This window comes from Suncus etruscus, chromosome 9, assembly GCF_024139225.1.
Source record: "Suncus etruscus isolate mSunEtr1 chromosome 9, mSunEtr1.pri.cur, whole genome shotgun sequence".
NCBI lineage: Eukaryota > Metazoa > Chordata > Mammalia > Eulipotyphla > Soricidae > Suncus > Suncus etruscus.
In genome coordinates this window covers 60,480,750-60,502,629 of record NC_064856.1, presented here as the reverse complement: position 1 = coordinate 60,502,629, position 21,880 = coordinate 60,480,750, and the positions used below count along the sequence as shown (strand labels likewise).

The 21,880-nt window shown below is 42.4% G+C and overlaps 1 protein-coding gene and 1 non-coding gene across 2 annotated transcripts in view; one reads left to right on the top strand and one right to left on the bottom strand.

The window, feature by feature from the left end:
• The first annotated feature begins 3,641 nt into the window (after positions 1–3,641).
• On the top strand, positions 3,642–3,748 carry LOC126019676 (U6 spliceosomal RNA). The gene has a single exon (XR_007499306.1). It is a non-coding gene; the product is annotated as a U6 spliceosomal RNA (small nuclear RNA).
• A 10,560-nt stretch (positions 3,749–14,308) lies between these two features.
• CTR9 (CTR9 homolog, Paf1/RNA polymerase II complex component) overlaps positions 14,309–21,880 on the bottom strand; it is a 48,218-nt gene continuing 40,646 nt past the window's right edge. Inside the window, exons 23-25 of the mRNA XM_049780991.1 lie at positions 20,754–20,850; positions 18,779–18,891; positions 14,309–15,387 (exon numbers count right to left, since the gene is read on the bottom strand). Coding sequence (XP_049636948.1) covers positions 14,949–15,387; positions 18,779–18,891; positions 20,754–20,850 — 649 coding nt within the window. The 3' untranslated portion in view covers positions 14,309–14,948. The remainder of the gene's footprint in view (positions 15,388–18,778; positions 18,892–20,753; positions 20,851–21,880) is intronic.

The window sequence follows — 21,880 nt, the reverse complement described above, 5'->3', positions numbered from 1 at the left end:
ATGTGTGGCCTTGGGAAAATAGACAGAAATCGTATCATTCCATTTCTCTGTCTTATTGTTTGGTGGGGACACAGGCATGGACAATATATATCACAAGTCAGGGATCATGCAGGGCAAAGAAGAGGAGCCTGGCACCTTACTTTCTGCAGGAACACAAAGAATAATTAGTGTTTAAATTATGACCCTGAGTCATTGAAAGAAAATTGAAGTTTCTCAATTAAAATATGTGAGACTGAATGCAATTAAATGAGTGCACAGAAAGCCTTAGAAAAATATATTTATATGTAAATATAAATAATATACATGTTATATATTAATAATTTTGTTTTGATTTGGGGTCAGGCCTGACTTTGCTTAGGACTTATTCCTGACTTCATGTTCAAAGATCACTCCTGGTGGTGCTGGTGAACAAACTTAGGTTGGGCATATGCCCTGTACTACGTCTCTGATCCTATTTTCAGTATTTTTGTGTATGTTTTAATAAACCACATACTATGCTATGCATGAGAAGACGGAATGAAGATGTGGATTTTTTTGTTTTGTTTTGTTTTGGTTTTGTTTTTTTTTTTTTTTTTTTTTTGGTTTTTGGGTCACACCCAGTGACTCTCAGGGGTTACTCCTGGCTATGTGCTCAGAAATTGCTCCTGGCTTGGGAGACCATATGGGACACCGGGGAATCGTACCGAGGTTCATCCTAGGCTAGCAAGCACAAGGCAGACACCTTATGCTCTGCATCACCACTCCGCCCCAATGAAGATGTTTTTGACAACAGTCAAAAACTACACTTTATCTCCTTTCCCAACCCTCTCCATGTTCAGTACTGGGTACAATGTTATCTTTCTTATTGTTATAAATTTTAATTTTTGTTTGTGTTTTGGCCACACGCAGTGTCGTTCAGGTTTTACCCCTGGCTCTGTGCTTAGAAATCATTCCTGGCAAGCTCAGGGGACCATATGGGATCCTGGGAATCGAACCCGGGTCCGTCCTAGGTCAGCACGTGCAAAGCAAATGCCTTACTGCTGTGCTATCGCTCCAGCCCTATTTTCAATTTTAAATAGGGTTTTCTGTGATTTTTTTTTCTCATCAAAAGGTAATTGCAGGGGCCGGGCGGTGGCGCTGGAGGTAAGGTGCCTGCCTTACCTGCGCTAGCCTAGGAGACGGACCGCGGTTCGATCCCCCGGCGTCCCATATGGTCCCCCAAGCCAGGAGCGACTTCTGAGCGCATAGCCAGGAGTAACCCCTGAGCGTCACCGGGTGTGGCCCAAAAACCAAAAAAAAAAAAAAAAAAAAAGGTAATTGCAATCGGGCTGTAGAAGGCATCTTCCTGACTTAGCTAACATTTGTTATGGATTTTTTCCCCTATTTTGGGTAGTCATGGGGATCGAACCCAGGGTCTTATTATGCAAGGCATAGATTCTACTGCTTAGCCATATTCCTAACCCCTGGAATTCTTTCTGAAGGAGTACCATTTGAAATTAGGGTTTCATGGAAAATACTATAATAAAATAGAACTTTGCTTAGGAGATAGAATTGGCAAAAATAGGGATTTATAACTAGTGACTTCTGGATAAGACATTTGAAAATTTAGCCTGGATATCTTAACACCTAATTAAGAGTTTTCTTTACTGCTTAGCAGTGGAATACATGAAATGAATACAGATTTCTTCCAGAATGTAGCAGCAGTGATGATCTAGAATGAGTTGAGCTGTGTTAAGGAAAATGCTTTAGAAGTTGAGCTATTTTTTGGCTGAGGTTGGCAGCTCAGTGGAAAAGACGTCATACATAGGAGAGGCCCTGGGTTTGATCTCTGGCACATACACAAAGTTAAAATATTTTCTAAATTTCTATTGTCAAAGTAAAATGTTTTTTTTTTTTTTTTTTTTTTTTTTGGTTTTTGGGCCACACCCTGTGACGCTCAGGGGTTACTCCTGGCTATGCGCTCAGAAGTTGCTCCTGGCTTCTTGGGGGACCATATGGGACGCCGGGGGATCGAACCGCGGTCCGTCCTAGGCTAGCGCAGGCAAGGCAGGCACCTTACCTCCAGCGCCACCGCCCGGCCCCTTTTGTTTTTTTTGTTTTTTTTTTTTTTTTTTGGTTTTTGCAAAGTAAAATGTTACGAAAATCTTTTTTATCTGTAGCAAGCTCAGTTTAAAAACTAGAGCAAATATATACATTTAATAGACAAAAATACAAATTACCTGTATCTATGGGAAAAATTAGGCTCTTAAATAACAGACTTAGTTTTCAATTACCGTATTTGCCGGCGTATAAGACGACCCCCTAATTTTGCAGTTAAAGCATAGGTTTAGGCCTATATTCGCTGTATCAGACAGAACGTTCCTGTGCTGCATGTGCTGCATGTGTTGCATGTGTTGCTGTGCTCATGTACCACAGTGAGGCAATCACAACAAGCAAAGGTTCAAAGGTTATACTGTTATAGATTTCCTCCCTGACTCTGGCCAATCTGAGCAGGCTTTTGACAGTGTAGATTCGGGTCCAGAACATTGTCTAATTTGCATGCATAAAAAGCCTGCTTGGATTGACTGAGTTAGAGAGGCGGTCCGAGCAGCCTTGCAGTGATTGGTGCAGGATCGAGTTGGAAAATTCGTTTTGTGGCAATATTCAGACAATTTTCGTTTAGCGGCATATTGAAACATTTTCTGGGATATACTTGGCGTATAAGACGACCCCTGATTTTCGGTTGACTTTTTTTTTGTTTCAAAAGTCATCTTATACGCCAGAAAATACGGTACTTAAACAGCAACACTTCAAGTAACTAAGGCAGTGACGGTAGACTAGACACTTGTTTAAAGTACTCTGGAATGATACTGGAATGTTAAAACTTTAAAGGATGTTGAATGCTCTTATTCCATAGCTGGGACATTGAGCTGAGAAGTGAAGCATTCAGTTATGGATGAGTGAGTGGCAGAATTAGGCTTAGAGGTCAGTGCAGCTCCCAGGATTGGAAACTAACCGAGACTCAGGACTGTTGACTGATCTGTTCCTCCATAAAGGTGCTGAGATCTAGATGAACCCTGTCCCATGCCTCTGATCTGTATGACCCAGCACTGACTGAGCTAGAATGCATATCTGAGAACACAGCATTTAAACTGTCTCTTTAAGAAAACTTTGTTCATGACTGGAGACATGGCTCAGAGAAGTAGGGGCTGGCTTTACATTCAGGAGACCCTAGTTTTACCCCCAATGCCACAGGAGTTCCTTTAAGCACCACCAGGGTTAACATCCTGAGCTCTAATTAGGAGAAATCCTCATCTCATAATACCAGTTTCCTTTTTAAGGTCTCCTCTCCAAACCCTTTTTTGTTTGTTTGTTTGTTTGGGAGTCAGAACTGGCCTCCTCTTAGGCTTACTCTTGGCTCTTATCAGGGATTACTCCTAGTGGGGCTCAGAGGACAACATGTGGTGGCCAGGAATAAAACTCAGGTCAGCTGTATGCAGGGCAAGTAAGTGTCTTACCCACTGTACCTCTCTAACCCTAAGGTCTTTTTACTTCAATTGGCTCTTACTCTCCCACGGATGAAACAGAGCATTAGTGAAATCATAGCAAGGAAAACTATAAAAGCTCCAGGAAAATCATACTTCCTGGAGATTGAAAATATTTTTCTCAAGAGAAACTAAGAAGTGCTCGCTTCGGCAGCACATATACTAAAAGTGGAACGATACAGAGAAGATTAGTATGGCCCCTGCGCAAGGATGACACGCAAATTCGTGAAGCGTTCCATATTTTTACATCAGGCTTCTTGGCGAGGATGAGAAGCCCTCGGCACCTGTGGCCCCTGACGGGCCAGGTTCAGGCAACAAGGGTGGCTCTGCCAGAGTCCTGATGTTGTAGGATGATGGTCCGGCCCCCTTTGAGCCTATCACCCGCTCCAAATTCTCTCAGCTGTTGTCTATTTGCTTCTTTTGTTGTTGTTGTTAATTAAATGTTTTGGTCAGAACAAAAAAAAAAAAAAGAAGAAGAAAGAGAAACTAAGAAGAAAGAAGAAGCAAGAATGTTTACGGAAAGATAACCTATTAAAGAGTATCTAACCCCTTCTCCATTGGCCTGATCTGTGAGTTTGTAGTTCTTCCAGAATTTAGAACCAGAGGCTTATGAAGAGGACTTCCTTTCAGCTTTCATTTCATGCTTTCATAATTCACATAGTACTCCCAGGAGCTGGGAATTGTGGAAGAGATGCCTCTTAACCCTGAGGTTATAAAAATAGTCTTTTCAAGGCAGGAAGTGGTTTTGTTTCAGAGTTACAATAATAAAGCAGGTTTGTCGCTTTTAAATTTTATAAGTTTAAAAGTTATTTTAAAATTTAATAATCCATGCCAATTATAACCTCTAATTGTGATGGTTCCTGTTGAGGCTTTCAGAATTTAGAGTAGAAGAAAAGCTGGTTTTATTTTTTTTTGTGTGTGTTTTTTTTTTTTTGGGGGGGGGGTCACACCCGGCAGTGCTCAGGGGTTACTCCTGGCTCCATGCTCAGAAATGGCTCCTGGCAGGCACGGGGGACCATATGGGACGCCGGGATTCGAACCGATGACCTTCTGCATGAAAGGCAAACACCTTACCTCCATGCTATCTCTCCGGTCCCTGGTTTTATTTTTTTTTTTTTTTTTTTTTGGTTTTTGGGCCACACCCGGTGACGCTCAGGGGTTACTCCTGGCTATGCGCTCAGAAGTCGCTCCTGGCTTGGGGGACCATATGGGACGCCGGGGGATCGAACCGCGGTCCGTCTCCTAGGCTAGCGCAGGTAAGGCAGGCACCTTACCTCCAGCGCCACCGCCCGGCCCCATCCCTGGTTTTATTTTTTAATTTTTTTTTTTTTTTTTTTTTTTTTTTTTTTTGGTTTTTGGGCCACACCCGGCGGTGCTCAGGGGTTACTCCTGGCTGTCTGCTCAGAAATAGCTCCTGGCAGGCACGGGGGACCATATGGGACACCGGGATTCGAACCAACCACCTTTGGTCCTGGATTGGCTGCTTGCAAGGCAAACACCGCTGTGCTATCTCTCCGGGCCCCTATTTTTTAATTTTTTAAATAATATCTTTATTTAAGCACCATGATTACAAACATGTTTGTCATTGGATTTCAGTCATAAAAAGTACATTGCCCTTCACCAGTGCGGCCTTCCTGTCTCTAATGCCCCACATGTTCCTCTTTTCCCACCCCCTGCCTGTCTTCAAGGCAGTCATTCTAGTTCTCTCACTCACTCTCATTGCCATATTAGTTGTTGGTATAGTTATTTCTCTAACTGTACTCACCAATCTTTGTGGTAAATTTCATATTCTGGGCTGGTCCTTTTAAACCTCATCTCTATTGTCTCTGGGTATTATTACCATACTGTCTTTTATTTTTCTTAAATCCCACAGATGAGTGAGACTATTCTGTGCCTATCTCTATCCCTCTGACTCATTTCTCTCAGCATAATAGTTTCCATGTTCATCCATGTATAGGAAAATTTTATGACTTCATTTTTCCTGATGGCTGCAAGTATTCCATTGTGCATATGTACCACAGTTTCTTTAGCCACTCATCTGTTGTTGGGCATCTTGGTTGATTCCATATTCTGGCTATTGTAAATAGTGCTGCAATGATCATAGGTGTGCAGAGGGCCTTTTACTTTAAATTTTTAAAAATGTGTTTGTTTTGTTTTTATGAGCTACACCCAGTGATGCTCAGGGGTTACTTCTGGCTATGAGCTCAGAAATTGCTCCTGGCTTGGGGGACCATATGGGACACCGGGGGATTGAACTGCAGTCCACCCTAGGTCAGATGCGGGCAAGGCAAATGCTTTACTGCTGCACCAGTACTCCGGTCCCATAGAGGGCTTTTTTAAAAATTTATTTTTGGGCCACACCAGTGACGCTCAGGGATTACTCCTGGAAATGCTCTCAGAAATCTCTCCTGGCTCAGGGGACCATATGGGACACTGGAGATCGAAACCAGATCCTTCCTGGCTGAGCTGCGTGCAAGGCAAACGTCCTACCACTGTGCTATTACTCTGGCCCCTAGAGGGCATTTTTGTATTGTGTTTTTGTGTTTCTAGGGTAGATCCCTAGGAATGGTATTGTTCAATCATATGGGAGTTCAATTTTCAGTTTTCGAAGGAATCTTCATATTGTTTTACATAAAGACTGAACTAGATGGCATTCCCATAAGCAGTGAATGAGAGTTCCTTTCTCTCCATTTCTCCACCAGCACTGATTATTCTTGTTCTTTGTGATGTGTGCCAGTCTCTGTGGCATGAGATGGTACCTCACTGTTGTTTTGATTTGCATCTCCCTGATGATTAGTGATGTGGAGCATGTTTTCATGTGCCTTTTGGCTATTTGTATTTCTTCTTTGAGGAAGTGTCTGTTCATATCTTCTCCCCATTTTTTGATGGAGTTAAATGTTTTTTTCTTGTTAAGTTCTGTCAGTACCTTGTATATCTTAGATATTAGCCCCTTATCTTAGCTTTGTGTCCTAGTCACAGTTTCCTTTTAGGTGCAGAAGCTTCTCAGCTTAATATAGTCCTATTTGTTTACCTTTGCTTCCACTTGTTTGGCAATAGTGTTTTCTCCTTGAAGATGCCTTTAGTATCAATGCCATGGAGTGTTTTACCTATGTGTTCTTCTATATACCTTATAGTTCCGGGTCTTTATCAAGTATTTTAATCCATTGGTGTTGAATCAAATAATTAAAGATGGTGGTGGATGGAGGTGGATGGTGAAGGAGAGGGATGGAGGCCTTTGTCCTTAGGCCCCAGCCAGGTGGCTTCATCCCCCATCAACCGGTGGGTCTGGGGTTTAGGTGAGCAACGGGTATTGAACTCACTCACAGGCAGGCATCAGGAAGCATCAGCTTTATTCATACCCTATTCACCACATGTGTGTGGCCTCTCTCAAAACCTTTCAAGCATTCAGCCATTCTTCGCTAGCCCTGCATCTTAACTCCTTCCAGCCATCTTCCTTTGACCTCCATGCTGGTCAAAGACCAAAAAGCCAAAGACCCAAAAGCCAGAGAGCCCAGCAGGGCAGAAACCCCTAATCCCCTGGCTCAAAGGCTTATCTATCTTTTCCAAGACCCCTCCCAGGAATGGGCGGGGTCTTGCAGGTAAGGTCACACATAATATCTGGTTCCCAAGACCCCTCCCAGAAATGGGTGGGTCTCAGGTAGCTACACCTAAATCCAGGGTGGAGTTACCACCATCTTTAATTATTTGATTCAACACATTGGGATTTGACCTTTGTGCAGGTGTTAGATGAAGATCCGAGTTCGCTTTTTTGTGTATGGCTGGCCAGTTGTGCCAAAACCACTGTTGAAGAGGCTTTCCTTACTCCATTTTGCATGTCTTGCTCTTTTATCAAAGATTAATTGATTGTATGTCTGGGAACATTCTCTGAATACTCAAATCTAGTTAGTTGATCTGAGGTTCTGTCTTTATTCCAGTACCTTGATGTTTTAATGACTACTGCTTTGTAATACAATTTAAAGTTGGAGAAAGTTATGCTTCCCATCTTCTTTTTATTAAGGGTTGCTTTAGCTATTCATGGCCATTTATGGTTCCAAATAAATTTCAGGAGTAAGAGCTGGTTTTAGATGAAGAAAGAGGTATGACTAGGAGATGAATTCCCCAAGGTGACACCGTTAAACAGTGTCATAAATGATTCTGTTCTTAGATGCCTGGGACCCATTATACATGCTCTTTCCTTTTTTATTTTTTTCAGGCCACATCCGTTTTATGCTCAGGGGTTATTCCTGGCTATGCACTCAGAAATTGCCCCTGGCTTAAGGGGACCATATGGGACGCCTGGTTAATCGAACCGTGGTCCTTTCCTTGGCTAGCGCTTGCAAGGCAGACACCTTACCTCTAGCGCCACCTCGCCAGCCCCCCCCTTTTTTAAATATATTTTTTATTTAAGAAACATGATCAGGGGCCGGGAAGGTGGTGCTAGAGGTAAGGTGTCTGCCTTGCAAGCGCTAGCATAGGACGGACAGCGGTTCGATCCCCCGGCATCCCATATGGTCCCCCCAAGCCAGGGCCGATTTCTGAGCGCATAGCCAGGAGTAACCCCTGAGCGTCAAATAGGTGTGGCCCAAAAACCAAAAAAAAAAAAAAAAAAAAAGAAACATGATCATAGTTGGGTTACAGTCATAACCAGAAACCCCCCTTCACTAGTGTAACATTACCCCTGCCCCCCTTCCCATCCCCTGCCTGTATTCGAGACAGGGCTCTTTCCTTTTGTCCCTTTTGTTTTGTTTTGTTTTTGTTGTTGTTGTTTTTGGGTCACACCTGGCAGTGCTCAGGGGTTACTCCTGGCTCTATGCTCAGAACTCACTCCTGGCAGGCTCAGGGGACTATATGGGATGCCAGGGTAAGAACCACCGACCGTCTGCATGCAAGGCAAATGCCTTACCTTTATGCTATCTCTCCAGCCCCTTGTTTCTGTTTTTGGTCACAGCTTGTAGTGCTCAGGATTTACTCCTTGCTCTGTGCTCAGAGGACTGCATGTAGTTCTAGGGATCAAACCAGAGTCATTCTTGTGCAAGCACAGTCTGTTTGGCCACAGTATAATTCTTCTTTTTTCTTCTTCTTCTTCTTTTTTTTTGTTTTTTTGTTTTTGGGCCACACCCAACAGTGCTCAGGGGTTACTCCTGGCTATCTGCTCAGAAATAGCTCCTGGCAGGCACAGGGGACCATATGGGATGCTGGGATTCGAACCAACCACCTTAGGTGCTGGATCGATTGCTTGCAAGGCAAACACCGTTGTGCTATCTCTCCAGCCCCTGTATAACTATTCTTAACTAATCATTTCTTACTCCCCCACTGACAGCCACTGTATTAAGACATGGAAGTGATAAATCAGAGTGATAGTACACAGGTTAAGGCACTAGTCTTGCATGAGATTCACCCCTGTTCAATCATTGATATCACATAGTCTCCTGAGCATCATTGGAAGTGGACCTAAAACAAATCAAAACATGAGAAGCTGGAGTGATAGCATAATAAGTAGATGACTTGCATGTGGCCAACCTGGATTCAATATCTGGCATCCCAAAAGGTCCCCTGAACCAGCCCGGAGTGATTTTTGAACACAGAGCCAGGAATAAACCCTGAGTACTGATGGGTGTGGCCCAAAATACAAAACATGAAATGGAAGCTGAGATGCCAGTTCAAGATGGCAACATTGAAGGATTGGGATCCCAGCCTCCTTTTTCACCATTTTTTGTTTTGTTTTGTTTTGTTTTGTTTTGGGGCCAAACCCAGTGGTGCTCAGGGATTACTGGGGTGGGGGGCTGGCTTGGGAGACCATATGGGATGCTGGGTATCAAACCCGAGTCAACCACATGCAAGGCAAATGTCCTACCCTCTATCAGGGATCTCAAACTCAATTTACCTGAGGGCTGCAGGAGGCAAAGTCGGAGTGACCTTAAGTGCAAAGTCAGTAGTAAGCCTTGAACATTGTGGGGTATGACCCAAACAACTAAAACAAAACAAAACAAAAAAGATTCCTCTAGGGCAGGACCACAAAATGTTGTACGGAGGGCTGTTTGCAGCCCGCAGGCAGCGAGTTTGAGACCCCTGCCTATGCTATTGCTCTGGCTCCATACACCATTTCTTTTAAAGTGAGAAAAAAGACCTACATCTTTGAGGTTAGAAAGGCTGAGATGAGGGGCTGGCGAGGTGGCCAAGGAAGGACCGAGGTTCGATCCCCCGGCATCCCATATGGTCCCCCCAAGCCAGGGGCAATTTCTGAGTGCTTAGCCAGGAGTAACCCCTGAGCATCAAGTGGGTGTGGCCCCCCCCCCAAAAAATAAACCAAAAAAAAAAAAAAAAAAAAAGAAAGGCTGAGATGAGACACTGTCTCACAATGGAGAAGGGAGGATGACAGAGCTGCTCCTTTTACATTTTTTTTCCTTTGGGCCACACCTGGCGATATTCAGGGATCACTCCTTGCTGGCTTGGGAGACTGAACCTGATTTAGCTGCATGCAAGACAAGTGCCCTACCTGCTATATTATTGATCTGGCACAATAGAGCTTTTTCTTGTGGAGAATTTTACCCCACTTCAGGTTCCCTGATATATGAAGCCTACACCCAAGATGAGCCACCAACTTATTTGGTTCTGAAAACCAGGAACCCACCAGACCCCAACTATCTCTCTAGCCCTGGTTTCTTTCTATATGTGAGGTGAGAAACTTATTGCTTCTGTTTGTCATAGAGCTTTCGACTGGGGGGCAGCTTCTGGTTCTTTGGGAATAGAAGCCAGAGATATAATCATATCTTTATCCTCTCCTTCGACCACCTTTATGCTACCTTTTCAAAAGAAGCAGATTGTCTGTTGCCTTGAATTTCGTGGTTGCTCTAGTACTTGACATCATCTGGCTCTGATATCCTGTGGGGATTCTCCTGCAGACCCCACAGGACCATAACTGCATAATAATTTGAAATCAAACAGACTCAAAATAGCATGTCTCTAAGTTGCCATGTTGAGACGTGTGGGTGAAAATGAAACAGCTTGACTTAAGCCATTCAGTGAGAAGGGAAAAAACCCCAACAAGAGACCATCTGCCAGCCATGACAACAGACCCCATCCAGTGTCCTTCTGTTTGAAGACACTTGTGCAATGACCACAGACAGACAAATGGTCTCAAGAAACAGCATAGGGCCCAGAATGGGGCTCAGTAATAGATTACATGTCTCATGTGTGCTGATCCCCGTGACTGCAAGTCCACCTCTATCATCACATGCACCATTTAATACAAATGACCGTACCTGAGATCATTTCCCCACTTGATCCCTTACAACTCCTCTGGGCCCTATTCCTGGCAGATCCCCCCTAGAGACTGACTGTTCTTAGTCATGGATCCAGAGAGTGATACTCATATATGCCCACCTCAAAGCACTGCCAGAAGTATGGCTCAGCCTTCCTGCAAAAGTGGCCATTAGTTTAGCAACACTGTAATAATATGATTTTTGGGGTCACACCTGGCAGTGCTCAAGGGTTACTCCTGGCTCTACACTCAGAAATCGCTCCTGGCAGGCTCAGGGGACCATATGGGACGCCGGGATTTGAACTACTGACCTTCTGCACGAGAAGCAAACGCCTTACCTCCATGCTATATCTCCGGCCCCAATATGATTTTTTTTTTTTTTTAGTTTGGGGCCACCATAACCGGTAGTGCTCAAGAGCAATTCCCAGTTTGGTGTGTGTGGAATTATGTTGTGCCAGGGATTAAATTTCCTATTTCCAAAGCACACACTCAGACTGTTGAACTTTCTCTGGTCCCATTAAATTCTAATACAGGGACAGAGAGATAGTAAAGGGGTTGTTTGCCTTACACAAAGCTGAACCTCGTTAGATTCCCCAACACTTATTATGGTCCTGAAGTCCTGAGCACAGAGCCAAGAGTAAGCCCTGAACACTGGCTAGATAGGTGTGATCAAAATACATATTGATGGGCTGACAGTGGGACTGTCCTGAGGTATTAGGGGAGTAGGGACCCAGGGAGGAAGGCAGGTACAATCCTCATCCTCTTCCTCTGTGATGCTGTAGAATCCAGTGTCTCTTAGAAGGGAGCTCTTACCTGAGCCTGGTACCCAGTACTCAACCAGTTGTTAGGTAATAGCTAGCAAGATGACTATGGTTCATAGTGGAGGGTACACCCTGCTCTGCTCTGTAGCAGGAGCAACCATAAGGCTCAGCCACCCTCATCCCCACTGCATAGGTGAATTCCTTCTCTCTCAGCTTCCCATGGGCCTAGCAATGTCTTTTTTGTTCAGTGACAGCTAAGAGAGAAGTGAGCCATCAATCCCAAAATGCCTCTTTTTAAATTCTAGGCACTGTGGTTTAGACTGTTAATAGATTTTACACATGAACTATTCCAGAACCACACCTTCCACCTGGGTGTCCACCTATCCCTCCATCATTGTCCCAGGGTTCCACACTCACCATCCCTCTATCTCCATGTCTTCAGTAATCTTCCTACTGAAGATAAGCTCTCGGTTTCTGTTGCCTTTGGGCATACTTCATATCCTGCATATGAGAAATCAGTCTGTGTCTGTCTCTCTCCTCTGACTAACTTCACTCAGCATGACACTCCAGCTCCATCTATGTGGCAGCAAATTTCATGATCTCATTTTTGCATACAGTTTAGTAGTATTCTGTTGTATACATATACCAGTTTCTTTATCTACTCATCTGATCTTAGACACTTGAGTTGCTCTGGATTTTGGCTCTTGTGAAGTGATATAATAAACATAGAAGTAAAGATGTCATTTTTAAATTGAGTTTTTGAATCTATGGAATAGATGTTTAGAAGTGGATCATATAGATCCACTTTTGGGTGATTCAGAAGCTCAATTTCCTAGTTTTGTGTTCCTATTGTTTTCCAAAAAGGTTAGACAAGTAGACATTCCAACTAGTAGTAAATGTGGATTTCTTTTTCCCAACCATCCATGCCAAACATCCATACCAACACTGATTGTTTTCCTTTGTTGTTGTTTTTTGGGGGCACACCCAATGGTGTCAGGGGTTACTTCTGGCTCTGTGCTCAGAAATTACTCCTGGGGCCGGAGAGATAGTATGGAGGTAAGGCATTTGCCTTGCATGCAGAAGGTCGGTGATTCGAATCCCGGCATCCCATATGGTCCCCCGAGCCTGCCAGGAGCGATTTCTGAGCATGGAGCCAGGAGTAACCCCTAAGCACTGCCGGGTGTGTCCCAAAAACCAAAAACCAAAAAAAAAAAAAAAAAAAAAATTACTCCTGACAGGCTCAGGGAACCATATGGGATGCCGGAGATTGAACCTGGATCAGCTGTGTGCAAGGCAAATGCCCTAGCCACTGTGTTATTGCTCTGGCCCTTTTGTTCTTTTGTGATGTGTCAGCCTCACTGATGTGAGGCAACATCTCATTTTGACATGTAGGAGATGCTTTTCAATTAAGATGTCTTTTTTGGCCCTATCTAGTAATGCTCCAGTCTTACTCCTAACTCTGTGTTTAAGGACCAATCCTGGCAGCTGCTCAGGGACCATATGTAGTGCTGGGAACTAAACTTGGGCCAGCCACATGCAAACCAAGTGCCTTATCTGCATTAATGTTCTATTTCTCTGGTTTTCAAGATGGGCTTTTACCATTTAAGACTTTTCTTGGGTTTTTGGGCCGCTTTACTTTCTGAGCAGGTCCAGGACCATGTGGGGTGCCAGGGATTGAACCTGGGCCTTTCTCTCTGGCCCCTTAAGATTTTGAACTAATTTATTTCAACTTCTATGTGACATTTTGGGGAAAATAAGAGACAAAAGACCTGGATTCTAATTTGACCTTCACTTTTACCTGCTGGACTCTTGATAGCTCTCATACTCTTAGTTCTCCATGTGGCAGGTCCTATGAGTGATCTCATATCCTTCAGGAAACCATGCCCTTACTACTCCCTCCATTTGAGAGCTATTAACCTTACGCAGTAGGCTCATACAACCTGAGCAAATGCCCCTTTTTTCATACTCTAGGGGCAATGAATTTATATGTTCACTAAATTTTTGAGGACGGGAAGGAATTTGTCTCTGCATTTTCAACTCCTAACAGAACCCATTTAATATTTGTTGAAGAAATTATACAGTGGGGACACTGGAAAGATAGCATGGAGGTAGGGCATTTGCCTTCCATGCAGAAGGATGGTGGTTCAAATCCCGGCATCCCATATAATCCCGAGTCTGCCAGGAGTGATTTCTGAGTGCAAAGCCAGGAGTAACCCCTGAGCGCTGCCGGTTGTGAGCCAAAAACAAAAACAAACAAACAAACGAAAAAGAAATTATACAGTGGGGCTGGAGAGGTGGTGCAAATGGTAGGGTGTTTGCCTTGCACACGCTAACCTAGGACGGATCACAGTTTGATCCCCCGGCGTCCCATTTGGTTCCCCAAGCCAGAAGCAATTTCTGAGTGCTGCCAGGTGCTGCCAGGTGTGACCCAAAAACAAAAACAAAACAAAACAAACAAACAAACAAACAAACAAAAAAAGAAGTTATTTCTGGCTTCAGCATTCAGGGGCCTATGTTCTACTAAGGATTTAAGTCTGAAACTCTTGCACTCTAGTTCCCAAATTGCAATTTTTTGTTTGGTTTTGGGGGAATATAGCCAGGGCCTCTTAGTGACAAAGTATGTGCTCTGCCACTAAACTATATTACTTTCAAATTATTAAATTTTGAGTAAAGAACTTTTAGCTAAATTCAAGTTCTTGCAAATATCTACCATTTATGCTAGTTGCTAAATATTTATACACAAATGTACTAAGTTAAAAAATAGACAAAGTTACCAATAACAGTTGATAAAAAGAATTTTATTTTGTGGCTTAGGTAGGTCTTTGCATTCTTCTAAAAGAAAAGCATTTTTCCACATCTATTCAGCCTAACAAATAAGATATTTGTGATTTTATCTACATGGCTGCAGTGTTTACACTACTGAAGGAAACCTTTCATTTGTACTTTGGTGCAAGTATACAGTAGATACCTCTTTCTCCAGAAAATAAAAAATACCTTCAATCTCAACTTAAAATAGGACAAAATTGTTAATACCAAGTTTCTTGCACAACTTGGAAAAAGATTGCAATAAAAATTAAAACGGTCTGCTGCTTTACATACAAGAAGAGAACTAACTCCCACAGTTACAGTCAAACCTTTGTAGGAATGATTTAGCGTCAGGGTTTATTTCACTGCAGATTTCACATATGATCAGTGGAATTATGCCACAATGAAGAATAGTCACATTCTTCACTTGCAGAAGAGACTCAAATGTTGGACAGAAAATGTCTGTTGGGGCTTGGTAATATATAAAGATAGAAAAAAATTACTTTAGGAAAAACTTCACAACTGTTTCACTAAATATTTGATACTATTTTTTTAAGTCACAGCTTTCATATATTAAAAAGTTGCCTCCAGAGATGCAGCTTATCTATCAAATAAAACCTAGTCGCTATCATCTGACCCATGTTCTGAGCCCCGATCGGAGGCCTCATTGTTGGATCCCTCTGGTTCTGATTCATTGCCAGAGCCTCGGCCAGAACCCTCATTATCAGACCCTCTCTCTGAATCATGATCTGACTCGGCACTGGGAGAAGCAGGTCGAGAGTCGTTTTCGGAGCCTCCTGAGCGGCTTCTCCCTGACTGCACAGACTCATTGTCAGACTGTTCAGAACCTGAGGGCCTCCTCTTTCTGGGTTGCTGGTCACTGTCTGAATCCTCATCTGACCGAGGTCTTCGGACCCTCCGAGGACTGCCGGCCTCACTGCCAGATTTGTTCTGGTTCTCGTCGGAATCACTATCCGAAGAGTCTCCCCTCTTCCGCCGTTCATGGTCTTGTTCACCCTCGTCTGAGTCGCTGTTGCTGTTGCTGTGTCGAGGATGTCTGGTAAAGACAAGCAGTGGTTAAACCTGGGATGGTGGCCCACTGGGTCTTGACAAGCAGAGAATGTATCTTTGCAAAATATGGGCAGGACTGCAGGATTGTCAGTATGTAGGCTGGGGATGAGAAAGAACTTGGTGGAGGGAAGTTGGCCCTTGTGGTGTGAATGGCCTTGGAACATTGCATATTCTATTATGAACAATTTTTTTTTGGGGGGGCCACACCCAGTAACACTCAGGGTTACTCTTGGCTATGTGCTCAGAAATTGCTCCTGGCTTGGGGGACCATATGGGACACTGGGGAACCGTGGTCAGTCCTAGGTGAGCCACTTGCAAAGTAAACGCCCTACTGATGCACCACTGCTCTTTGAACAATTTATAACTCATGGCGGCTTTATAAAAAGATGGCATTTTGGGGTTGGGCGGTGGCACTAGAGGTAAGGTGCCTGCCTTGCCTGCGCTAGCCTTGGACGGACCGCAGTTCGATCCCCGGCGTCCCATATGGTCCCCTAAGCCAGGAGCGACTTCTGAGGGCATAGCCAGGAGTAGCGCATAGCCAGGAGTAACCCCTGAGCGTCACTGGGTGTGGCCCAAACCCAAAAAAAAAAAAAAAAAAAAAAAAAAAAGATGGCATTTAGGTATCTAAAATTGAAATTTTATAGCATGATACTATTCCCCAAGGAAAAATAAAACACAAATTTAAAAAGGGAGAAGGGCATTAATTGTATTATTTCTTGACCCTGTAACATGTTTACACAGGTAATCATTATATTTGGTTTCTTTTTTTTTTCTTCTTCTTCTTCTTTTTTTTTTTTTTTTGGTAAATGTGATTGAATAACAAAAATAATTAAAATAGAAAAAAATAAGGCAGTTTAGCTATATGAGAAATTATCAAATTAACCATTGAAGGGTTACTTGCTGGTATACAGAAGGTTCCTTTATCAAAAGGAAGCTCGTCCCTATTCCATATATAAAATGATGAAAAAAATAAAGATGCATCTTTAGAATAAATTTACAGCAGCAAAAATGAAACTTAGGGCAGGCTTGGGGGAATAGGGGAGTATGGTACCTGGGAACATTGGAGGTGAGATTGATATTAGAATACTGTATGTCTGAAACTCAGCTCTGAGTAACTTTATATATCATGGTATGGTAGTTAAAAAAAAAGTTCTCATGGGTAGTGGAAAGAAAGAACCTCCAGGCTGAGTGGGACACTTCCCTATCTATTACCTATGTGCAAAGTCATCACTCTGTCCCAGAATCTGCCAGGACTGGACTTACTCAGGATAAAAAAATCATAATTAAAGGGTTCTGAATGTTCTCTACTTTTGTTCCAAGTAACCTTGAACACTGAATATTTAAAGGGAACTTGACCTTATGACTAAACTCATCGAATCTCAATCTCATGGAAGATTTGGAGGAAAGACAGCAGTGGTGGGGGTCCCACTGGTTGTCATATCCCCAGAACTTTGAAAAGTGGAACCTACTTCTCTGCTTTGAAGAATATGGCAGCCTAGGAGGGGTGAGGGAAGAGAAATGTATCAAGTCTCTTCTTTTCTTGAACAAAGACTCTTTCAGATTAACTATAAAAGACATGGACACAATGCATGTAACTCAGGTCACTCAGAATATGAAGAGTAAGAAGAAGATGCTGTCTACTTGTTCTGTGAATCACCAAGACCAGGAGAACCCTGAATTCCAACGGACTCTCTTGCTCTAGCCAAATAAGCAAACATACTTCCCAATGGTCAGGACAAAGTTCAAGTGGCCACGTGGCTCAAATCAACTTGGCCTTGACCTCAGGTAAAATTTTGGCAGGCAAGCCTCTCACATTAGACTTTTTTTTTTTTTGCCACACCTGATGATACTCAAGAAAAAAAGTAATGGCAAATATTTACATACAGATGTTTATAAATATAGATTTCTACTTTAACCAGCAACTTGGGCCAGAGTGATAGCACAGTGGTAGGGCATTTGCTGTGCAAGCAGCCAACCCAGGACCCATGTGGTTCGAATCCCAGCATCCCAAATGGTGCCCCGTGCCTACCAGGATGATTTTAGAGCACAGAGCCAGGAGTAACTCCCGAGTGCCGCCAGGTGTGATCCCAAAACCAAAACAACAACAAAAAAGAAACCAGTACCTTCACACTCCTCTAGCATCTTTCCTTTCTGCCTCAATTCTAACCAACCAGAACTGTTCTTATAAGACTCAGCTCAAACAGCCTTCGCTTTATCAAAAAGTTTTTTACAACTCACCCCAATATCATAATTCCAGATTAAGAGAGTGAAAAATACAAAATTTTAGTGCAATTTATCTAATTATAATGCAATTTTTCTTTTGTTTAGTTTTTGTTGTTGTTGTGGTTGTTTTTTGCCACACCCAGTGATGCTTGAGGGTTTGTTCTGGATCTGCACTTAGACATGACTCCTGGCAGGCTTTGGGGACCGTATGGGATACTGGGATAGAACCTGGGTCAACCATGTGCAAGGCAAAAGCCCTCCCTGCTATGCTATTGCTATGGCCCCAATGTATTTTTTCTGAGAGGTTTTTATCTGTTATTCTCCACTGCTTCTAACATAACCATAACTTGGGCATTTACCCTCTACACTGCTGACACTCCGTAAGCATTTTGTCCAAAAGTCTACTGAATGAATTAATGAAATAGTGGTCATTAAAAGAACTTGGTGAAGTAGAGTTTTTAGAGTTCTAGTATAGGAGTCCAAATTGTGGTGCCACCTTCAGTTTGAAGAATAAAATTATAAAAAGTAAAATCAAAGGCTTCGAACATAGCTCAATTGGCTGAGCACATGCTTTGCATGAAGGAGGCCCAGGTTTTAATACCAGCTCTATAAGGCCACACAAGCACCACTAAGGATGGCTCAGAGCAGAGCTAGGGTGTCAGTTAATAAAAACAAAACAACAACAACCCAACAACAACAACAACAAAAAAAAAATGAAAGAGCAAATGCTGCTCTATCAGATTAGTCATAAAGCTAGAGTATTGGGCAGGCAGAAAGGAAGAAATGGTTAAGTCCCTATCTATATGGCAGGGTGAAGATGACAGAACTTTCAGTCAGTCACAGGAGTGTAGCAAAGTGATGTCATTCACTTAGGAGAGTGACATTTAGAAAATGTTAGCTCAGATCCATAAAGATCTGAGATTTTAACATTGTCTTTATTGAGGAATAAACACCACTGAGTTGGCCCCTAAATATTGGATTCTATGCCAGAGATAAGATATTTTAGTATAGTTAATACTCTCAATAAGCTTTCAATTTCCTCCAATTTTAAAACATTTGGTTTCCCTTGTATTAAATAAAAAAATTTTTTACCAGAGAACTTTCATTTATTTTTACGAAATGTAAAAAGAATTTACCAATGGAAAATTTCTTACCCTTCATCAGCAATTTTAAGTTTATCTTCATCTGAAGAATCATCACTTGATGATATGATGGCTTTGGATTTTATTTTTCCTTTCATTGAAGGAGGCAGACGTTCTGGCTTGGGCTAAAGAAAGAATATAAAACATAATAAACAGAGTAGTAAACTTGTATTAGGGCATCTTGTTAAATTTGTTAAAGCCAAATTGTTAAAAATTGGCTTATATTACACATATTTGAGAAAGCTACAGTGAGTTGGAGTGATAGTATAGCGGGTAGGCTGCTTACCTTGCTTGCAGAAGACTCAGGTTCGATCCCACATCCCATTTGGTCCCCTAAATACCACTAGGAGTAATTACTGAATGTAGAGCCAAGAGTAATCCCAGAGCATTACTGGGTATAGTCCAAAAAGAAACAAACAAAAAGAAACAAGTAGCAGGGAAGAGTATTAGGATTTGTTTGTTTGTTTTTGGGACCACATCTCGCTGTGCTCTGGACTTACCCTGGCTCTGTGTTTAGGATTACTCCTGGCAGGGTGTAGGGGTCCATATGTGATGTGAGGGATGAAACTAGAGTTGGGAAATCATACTTTGATTGGCCATAAACAAGGTAAGTATCCTACCTGCTGTATCACCCCAAACAATGAGCTGTAAATTTTTGGGCTACTCCCTACTCTGCACTCAGGAAACACCCTAACAGTGCTCAAGGGACAATATGGGATGACAAAGATTAAATCTGATTAGCTACATGCAAGACAACCTACTTGCTGTACTAGCACTCTGCCCTGCTGCAATCATTTATAATTCCAGGGAGTCAGAGAAAAACACAGTATTAAAAACTCACAAGGGCTGGAAAGGTAGCCCAAAGGTTAGAGTGCATGTTTCACATGCTGGAGGTCTGGGCTTGACTCTTAACTTTGATTTCTCATGTATCACTGGTAGCAATCCCTGAGCAAGGAGCTAGAAGTAGCTTTTGAGCACCATTGGGTATATTTCAAATTAAAAAAAACAAAAAAACAAAGCTGGGACCAGAAAAAGAGTTATTAGCTCAACATAGTAGCGTATATATATTTTTTGTTTTTTGTTTGTTTGTTCTGTTTTGGGATCACACCCGGGCAGTGCTCAGGAATTACTCCTGGCTCTGCACTCAGGAATTATTCCTGCTGGTGCTCAGGGGATCAAATGGGACTGCATCCATTTCTAGTTTGTACAAAGCACACTGTATTATTGCTCTAGCCCCTAGAACATGTTTTGTCTGAAGGAAGTGTAGTTTTAATTCCAGGTATAGTTTCTTATTCCCCCAGAGCTGGTAGTAACTTTGTAGTCTGAAAACAAAATCAAATCAAATCAACCCCAAAATGATAGGATGTGTTTAGGGTAGTTCAATGGCTTAGCAGCATCTGCATAGCACATTTAAGATCATCCATTCCCCAGTGCCATGGCCCAACACATGCACTGAGCACAAATTTGGGCTACTTTTCTTTGAGCTCAAGCAATGTCCAATTACACTGAAGTCAGCTGTGTGAGAGCAAGAAAACGTGAGGTACTCACCAGAAATCACAACCCTTAACTAAAAGTTGTGTGAACACCATGGATAGGAAGTATGATACCTGATGAACACTGTAAATAGGATGTGTAGGAATATAATTAAAGTGTGGCACCTTAGAAAGCATGTGTGCAAGCACAATTAAAGAAGCATATGGGGCCGGAGAGATAGCATGGAGTTAAGACATTTGCCTTTCATGCAGAAGGACGGCGGTTCGAATCCTGGCAACACATATGGTCCCCTGTGCCTGCCAGGGGCGATTTCTGAGCCTAGAGACAGGGGTAACCCCTGAGCACTGCTGGGTGTGACCCAAAAACCAAAAAAAAAAAAAAAAAAGAAGAAGCATAAGCCTTGGTGAGCATGTAGACCAAAGTGTAAGCCCTGGACACTGAAACAACAAAGGGAAGGAAAGCGGGAAAAGGGAAAGAATAAATTCAAGCTCACAGCCTTTTTCTTCTCTGTTCTTGGAGGACGGCGCTTTTTCGTTTTGGGGCCATTTTCTGTTTCATCATCATCCGATCCTTCTTCTCCTTTTGTAGGTCTTAAAAGGGGAAAAAAAGAGAGAAAGAGAAGAAAAGTATCTGTCGTATGGGTAGGCTTGGGGTATGGCAGGGGATCAGGAGGGTAAATGGGGAAAATGGTGGTGATAAATAAACAATGGCAAAGAGATGGGCATTGGAACATTGCATGATTGAAAATCAACTATCAACAATTTTTTAAACTCTGTTATCTCATGATGATTTAAATTAAAAAATAAAGAGGGGCCGGAGAGATAGCATGGAGGTAAGGCGTTTGCCTTTCATGCAGAAGGTCAGTGGTTCGAATCCCGGCATCCCCTATGATCCCCTGAGCCTGCCTGGAGTGCTTTCTGAGCATAGAGCCAGGAGTAACCCCTGAGCACTGCTGGGTGTGACCCAAAAACAAACAAACAAAAATAAATAAATACATAAAATAAAATAAAGAAAAAGTACCCATTGAGAACATCTTCCCTGAATTAATATTGTCCTCACAATCAATACTATATATTCCTCAAAGGGAAAGACCACACTTTACCCAGCACAGGGCTCTGGGGTTCATAAAACTACAGGTAATGTCCACAAGTTAATCTGGAATTAAGTTGAGCCTTCTTCCCAGATTTTAACTGTAGAAAAAGAAATCTACCCTAAAAGTACTATATCTGAGGCAAATGTGTAAGTTTTTCTGAAAATTGTTATTATCAATGTTTTTCCTAAACTATGACACAATCAATTTATTTTATCTATGTCTATACTACTAATAAGATTTTATTTTAGATAATAGCAGAAAATGAATTTGAGCCCTCTTATGGTCTAAGATAATCTTGGATTGTGTACTTGTTCTAGAGAAGAAGATGTGAAGTAAGACCCATAGTCCAGACCTCAAAATCTTAGTTCTTCCTTTCTTCCAACTACTCTTCCAGTCTCCTACTATGCCCTCAACACAGCTTTGACAGTCTATGCTGGATCTCAAGCAGATTCAATCAAAAACTTGGGAAGAACAGTCTTAGTAGGACTGGCCATCTGGTGTTCCTGAACAGGAAAGCACCATGAGAC